Source organism: Ambystoma mexicanum, chromosome 1q (genome assembly GCF_040938575.1).
Source record: "Ambystoma mexicanum isolate Mex_15411 chromosome 1q, UKY_AmexF1_1, whole genome shotgun sequence".
Classification (NCBI taxonomy): Eukaryota; Metazoa; Chordata; class Amphibia; order Caudata; family Ambystomatidae; genus Ambystoma; species Ambystoma mexicanum.
In genome coordinates, this window is record NC_090922.1 from 302,765,409 (window position 1) to 302,772,852 (window position 7,444).

Consider the following 7,444-nt stretch of genomic DNA (forward strand, 5'->3'; position numbering starts at 1 on the left):
CAAACATCTCCTGCAGCGCATAGTCCGGGAATAAAACAGACCCTTCATTATTCCCAGGCATGCTTTGTTCTAATACATTCCTTGCTATTGTGTTGTATTTCAAGATATCTTGCTTGCCTGCCACATCACTAAGCAAAGAAAAGGCTGCCATTGTGAAATAGGACCGTCGAGAATGGATCTGTGAAGGGAAAATCCCCATCCTCGCCCTAATACTACTAGCAACTAGTCATGCAATTTCGTATCTACTCTCCAGAGAGTTGATATGATATGATCTGATATAGTATTTATAATGTGCCTATTCACAAGTTTTTCAAGGCGCGATGAGGCAAAGGGAGGGGGAACAGAGGGAAGACATAGACAACGATCTTACTAGGCCAGGTGACATTGAGATTGCGCAAGTGGAGGGGGAAAGGGAAAAGTGCATGGGGAAGGGGAAGGGGGCAGTGCAGTGCGTAGGAAAAACAGTCAAATACATAAGACAATAACTAAAAGTGCGGCCAGCTGGTGGCAAGTGCAAGGGTAAGTGCACACATCAGGTGTCAAGTGCTAGTAGTGGAACTGTAGGGATACATAAAACAGTCCCTAAGTGCAAGGGTTGCAGGTGTGCAACTGGCAGGGAGTGGATCTGGGCCTGAGATCAGAGGGTAGCCAGTTAACCAGTGTAGTTTCAGTTTCAGCCAGGAGATCAGCAGGTGAGAGGGAAAGGGAAAAGTGCATGGGCGAGGGGGGCAGTGCAGTGCATAGGATAAACAGTAAAATACATAAGACAATAACTAAAAGTGCAGCCAGCTGGTTGCAAGTGCAGGGGTAAGTGCACACATCAGGTGTCAAGTGAAGGTAAGGGGCTGTAGGGATACAGAAAACAGTCCCCAAGTGCGAGGGTTGCCAGGTGGACAGTGCAGCAGAGGCGTAGCCAGGATTGTCTAGCAAATGGGGTATGATGCTAATGTAGTTGGGCCCACTGCACTGACACAAATATCTCTAAATGCCCACACAGTGCTGCTGAGTAGGCATTTACAGATTTTGGGTGGGCCCTGCCCCTCAGGCCCTACCCTGCCTACGCCTCTGCCGTCTCCCCCAGGGAGGATGGAAGAAAGCAGAGAGGCAGGACTGTGGAGGCCAGGGAGTGCAGGGTAAATAAAGGAAGGGGGCAGGCTAAAGGGTAGGGCCGGATGAGGAAAGAAATGCCAGCACATTGTGGGGGTCCATTCCACCCTCCACCTGGCACCCTTTTCCCCCTCCTCAATGGCCACTTTTCCCCATTAGGACCCTCCACAATTCAGGACCCTCTTCCCCCATGACACCATCCCCAGGGCCCACTTTATGCTACATTGCCCATGCCCCTCTCAACATACCCCCCCTCAGCGAGCCCCTCCTACTCTCCATGGGGACCCCTTCATCCAGTCGTACCCCCGCCTCCTCTTTTACTTACGCTGCACTTCCTCTCCCCTGTATCCACAGTACTGCCTCTCTGCTTTCTTTCACCCTCCCTTTTCCAGGGAACTCATTACATAACCACTGAACCTTTTAGGAGGAGTGTGGGTACCCAGAACTGTACAAGGAGATTACCGAACTATTCTGTTTATGTGCTGAAAGCAGGACTAGAACCCAGGCCCCAAGCGCTACGCAAGCACTTAACCTCTAGGTCACTGCAGTTAGCTGGTATTTGGTGGAGCGGAGGCCAGATGTTCTATCCTCGTTGACTTCAGTGAACATGTTTCACAATACAAATGGGTATGCTCATAGGGGCATGCAGGAGAAAGACATAAACGCCCAAAAGCTCCTCTTAGGAGCACAGCCACCAGTGTCTCAAGTGGTAGGGGCTTGGTTTTGGATTGCTGGAAACCTGAGTTCTAATCCAATGTCCGGAGTCTGCTAGGCATGCTTAAAAAAAATATATTTATTTTATTGAAAATGGGTATGCATTGCATTGTGCGATCGGCCAACAGCTAATGCCCCTTCAATACCTGCATTCCTAATGACAGTTGTGCCTTTTTTTTCTGCACTCTGGCTTTCGTAACGCCCATACAAAAGCTTGTCTCCCTGGCTCCAATTGACTGGAAAAAAACAAGGGGAAAAGGTGTAATCTACGGGTCATGGTTGATAAATAATTGCCCTGGGTCTCAAACAGGACACCTTCTCGAGGTGCTGTGAGGTGACCACCGGCCCCTGCATAGCAAGCAAATCTGTATCAGCATCTCACCAGCAACTGAATGTGGCGCCTGCAGGCTACACATAGGAGGCTGCAGTAGGTGCATGAACCCATTGGGCTGTCGACCCTCCTTCCTCTGAGAGCAGGAAACTGAATTTCCATGGTGCCTTCCTGTGGCACATTAGATCTATCTTTCAACCCAATTCAGAGGATGTTTTGCTTCACGGAGAGATGATAATCATTGTGAGGTTTGAGCCACTAATAGCTAAGCAAGTCAGTTAAATCTTTGACTTTGTCATTGGGGTGTACTGATATGCGCAGGGCAGTCTTCTGTCCTCTGCTAGTATATTCTTTCTTATTGCTGCTTGTTCATGATTCCTAAATGTAAACACTCTGCTCTTAAAAGTGAAAGATTTGAAAGACTCTTGATGTAACAAGCCTTTCCCACTCTTTGCTCTGGGGGTGAGAGGGCTGCTTTCTGCCTTTAACACCCTCAATTTCGGAGTGGCTGGCTCCACCACTGAGTACCAGGGCCTAACCCTAGAGGGAAACGAGCAGAGGTCTGCGCCCTGCGTCCTCCACACGTTCCTAACGCTCCCAAACACGACCACAGCCCGATGTAGCCCCTATGGTGCAGCCACCCAGGTACCTTAGGGTTAGGATATGTGCTCTTCAACATAAGCCTGGCCAACCAGGCCCCAGAGAGTGTCAAAGCATGCTCTGTAATCCCCTTTTGCTGGTGGCCTTGGTGACGATGATCTTGCTTGAATACTGATGCCTTTTTTCCTCCCAGAAGCCCCAGAAACCTATTGAAATGAAGGGGTGTGCACCTCACACTGGCCTCTGTTTACCCTCTGGCTAACTGAAATTAGTTCTGGGCTCTCCAGGCAAATGTATCCATTCGGGAGAGAGCTAGGAATAGGAAGGCTCTTTCTGCAGGCATGGTGGGCAAGAGTCACAGAGCTACATGCCCGAGGCATCTTTCCTCCTCCCTCGCTCATTGTGTTCCCTAACTTCTAACTCTCTGCCAGGCCAGGCCCTGTTTCGTTTACTGCCAACCCCCCTGACCCCTCGTCTTCCACCTACTTCCCACTCTATTATGCCTTCTTCTTTTTTACTCTCTTCTATGGCCCTTTGAAAAGGAATGCAGGCCTAGCTAAGCCTCATGAAGGAAATCTACCAACAAAAGATGCATTCCTCGTTTATGGGAGGTACTGTGAGACGAGTAAGAAGGGCTGAAGGGGTGATTGGGTTGTTGAGTTGGGAAGCACCAGAGGCATAGCCAGGATTGTCTAGCAAATGGGGCATGATGCTAATGTAGTTGGGCCCACTACACTGACACAAACATCTGTAAATGCCCACACAGTGCTGCTGAGTGGGCATTTACAGATTTTGGGTGGGCCTTGCCCCTCAGGCCCTACTCTCCCTACGTCTCTGCAGTGCAGGTGTGCAACTGGTGGGCAGGGGACCTGCGCCTGAGATCAGAGGGTGGCCATGTAACTGGTGTATTTTCAGTTTCAGCCAGGAGAATGGCAGGGGAGAGGCGGGCAGAAGGCAGAAGCAAAGAGGAAGGTCTTGAGGTGCTTACGGAACCGTTGATGGTTCTCCTCAAGTTTCAGAGAGGCAGGGAGGCTGTTCCAGAGGGAGGCTCCAGCAGAAGAAAGATATCTACCAGATCTATGTGATCACTGCAACCACACACAATTGTGATGGCCGAAAATGGCAACTTTCTTTTTCTTTTTTTTTTTCATTAAACCCCCTGTGCACCACATAGATATGCGGGAGGAGACCCCCCTCAACCCTGCCATATTAATATAATATCCCATACCCCCCACATATATATGTAGTGTAAAGTGGGGTGTTTACAAAAAAAAAAGTCGCCCATTTCAGCCGTTGCAATTGTGAGGACGACATTGTGGGCCATTTCCAGATCTACCACCAACACATTGCTTGGAGAAGTGACTGACCCCGAGGTAGTTGGAGGTGGATGAGCATAGAGCTCGAGAAGGAAGATATTTAGGAAGAGAGAGTTAAAGGTATTCACTCGCTTCCCCGCTTCCTTGTTAGGCTTTCCCCTTTCCCACTGCAAGGCAGAGCTGGGCTGCTTTCACCACAGCTTTCTATGAAGGCCAGGTGAGTTGCAGGCACCTGGTGGAATGAGTACACAGTGACCGTGCATGGGCTGCCCTCTGAGAACAATCTGAAACTGTACCAACCTGTGACACTCTCTATATGTATTATAAACGTAGAAAAACGGCACAGTCTATGGAAAAACTACACACCAGCAGCCACTGTTCAAGGGACTAGATTCTGGCATGAATGGGCAGGCAGGACCTTTGGCTATACACGTTTCTGCTGAGCCACAGCATGTTTAGCTCCTCAGAGTCCAAATAATGGCATAATGGAAATGCAGTGCCCTTTTAAAGTATAGATTGGCTAGCAAAGACAGATACCTCGCAGAGATGTTGAACAGTTACAGACAAACTCTTCCCTGTTTAACCCTCACCATAGCGATGGAGTGGTCAGGTATGGGAGATCTTGTCAAATGCATTGCAATGACAAGCCCGAGCGAGGGATAAATACATCAGTATTTGTTGTACACCTTAGAGAGACGTCTGGAATGGGCTAGCAATCTGCATCTAAACTGGTTCAGTCTACCCATTATGACATTATTTGGGGTGTCTGAGATTACTGAAGCTGACGGGCAGGTGACCCTTGGTGAGTATTGGAATACCCCCAGCTCTTGCTTGTGCTATGATTCAGGAGCCAGGTGTTGAGATACATGACTTGTGGGGCCGGGATTATAATGAAGGATGCACCGTCTCTAGTCAATGGTGCTATGGCTCTCATATTTGTGAATCTCCATATTATTGTGTTTGATATTTCTTTACATTAAGTCTACGTGTACAAACTTTCCGCAGGGTCCTGGTCCCAAACCTTTACACATTCACTGTGCTGAGGGGTGAGCCCAATATCCTCTTGAGTGCAGTTTTCACCTCCTTGTTCCTCAGGCAGTAGATCACCGGATTGAATAGAGGGGTTAGGAGACTGTACAGTAAGGTTGAGAGCTGCACAAGGTCAAATGAGTCACCTGGGCTCGGCCCAATATAGTTCAAGTTTGCCGTTATATAGAACACAGTCACCACTATAAGGTGGGAAGAGCAGGTCGAAAATGCTTTCCGCCGGCCTTTGGCAGAACTGATTTTCAAGATGGAGATGATGATGCGCGTGTAGGAAACTACCACAAAGACGAAGGGTGTGATCCCCAGGAAGACGCTGACAACATAGAGCACATTTTGGCTGGTGTGGCTCTGGGTGCAGGACAGCTGTATGAGTGGAGGTACGTCGCAGAAGTAGTGGTTGATGTTGCTGGCCCCGCAGAAAGGCAATTCTGATGTCAAAGCCGTGTGCAGGATAGAGTTCAGAAAACCACCGAGCCAAGAAGCAGCGGTCAGTTGAATGCAGAGAAGATGGTTTATAATTATGGCATACCGCAGTGGGTTGCATATGGCCACTAATCTGTCATATGCCATGGCTGCCAGCAGGAGGCACTCAGCTCCGCCGAGGGACACAAAGAAATAGATTTGTGTCATGCATCCACGAAAAGAGATCCGTCTGTTTCCTGTCATGGAATTCACTAGTATACAGGGAAGAGTGACAGAGGAGTAGCAGATATCCAACAGGGACAGGTGGCTCAAGAAGAAATACATTGGCAGATGCAGGTGGGAATCTACCCGTATGATATTAAATATTGTCAGGTTTCCCAGAAGAATCATGAGATAAAGACTTAAAAAAATGAAAGACAAAAACTTCCCGCCCTCTGAAAATCCCAGGAAGATGAACTCTCTTCTATCAGTCCTGTTCTCAGGTTCCATTTTTCCAGCTCCTAGAAATAAATAATAGAGAGAATAAATGGTTAAGCAGGAAAAAGTAATATACCCTAACACCCTTCAAAGCAGTAGAAGGTTATATCTACAATAACACATGCTGCTGTAGACCTTGCTTTCTATCTCCAGAATGAAGTTGTCAGGGCTGGCTTGGCCTTGCTTACTTTTTTTTAAAAGGTGAGTGTTGTATGCTGTCTTTCTTGTCTGTGTGTGAGTGAATGGAACCTTGGGTACCTGCCTACTGTATGGTCTTTTGGAATGTTCTTAAGGGCTCTGTGTTTGTCATTTGATCAGAGTGACCTATTTTACCCATGGGGGTGAATGCCCTCTGTCTATGTCACACTCATCCCATATCGTACTTACTTACCTGTATCCTATGGGTGCTTACAATAAAAAGACACTATCCGCACAACTGGCTTCCTGTCATCATTGGACATTGCTTAATGAAATGTTACAGAGAGGTCACCAAAGGTTAAGACAAGCCATTAGCATCCAGCCACCTGGGGATACAACAGGGAGCCTCTCCTCCCAAACCAAACCCAAACCTCTTCCCCAACCTCTCCCTCCCTCCCCACATACCTGCAGGAAGGCACACCTCCCGCTCCAGCCACCATAGAAATGGAAAAGGGACTTAGACCATTTTTACTATAGTGGCGGTCATCTTAGTTTTTAGTTCCCTTTGGAGATTGGCAATGCTTATGGCAGCCAATTTCCGGAGGAAAAAATGGAAAGCCCAGATTAACCCTGCGGTGTGAATGGCTTTCACGCCCTGGCAAGAGGATAGACATGGCTGGTAACGGCCAACAGCCCTCGCCAAGGCCCTCGCTTCGCTCGGGCATACCATGGCCCAGGCTGGCAGCTCATTACCGGCCATGTCCGCCCCCCGCTGGGGCGTTAAAGCCATATTATCCAGTAACATAGCACCCAGGGTGAGCTGAAAGAAGGCACAAACAGGTGATCTGGAAGGTATTTCTGATAATGAAACATCTCTGAAATCACAAATGCTTCAGCTAGTGAACCATGTTATTACCATCACATATTGCTAAAAATCTGAATAATATTAGCGTGTTCTTTACTAACATCTTAACAATATCAATCTTCAAAGCCATAGTACTTTAGAAAACTAAATAAAACAATGTGTTTCATAACAGAGCTTATATAATGGTGGTGACATTACATAATGAGACACGCACTCACCGAGAGAACTGTGCGTGCAATGCAAGTTACGGGGATTCCATGTATTTTCCCTACCTGAATTTATAATTACACTATGTTTAATTTTTCAATTTTCGCCATTTTAAAATTCAGAACAGCAGCAAAATGCAGGGGCAAACCCAAGCATCCCTCCACTAACACCCAACCTCACCCCACCCCTAAAGAAAATATACTTGTGTCCAAGCTTACT

General features: G+C 47.7%; 1 protein-coding gene across 1 annotated transcript; it reads right to left on the bottom strand.

Moving 5' to 3' along the window:
- Window positions 1-5,091: 5,091 nt before the first annotated feature.
- Window positions 5,092-6,027, bottom strand: LOC138555609 (olfactory receptor 5V1-like). The gene has a single exon (XM_069642612.1). The coding sequence runs from the start codon at window positions 6,025-6,027 to the stop codon at window positions 5,092-5,094; it is 936 nt and encodes a 311-aa protein (XP_069498713.1).
- Between the last annotated feature and the right edge of the window lie 1,417 nt (window positions 6,028-7,444).

What these genes read in the sequence shown, in the direction of transcription:
- LOC138555609 (XM_069642612.1), bottom strand. Translation starts at nt 6,027, where the DNA reads ATGGAACCTGAGAACAGGACTGATAGAAGAGAGTTCATCTTCCTGGGA.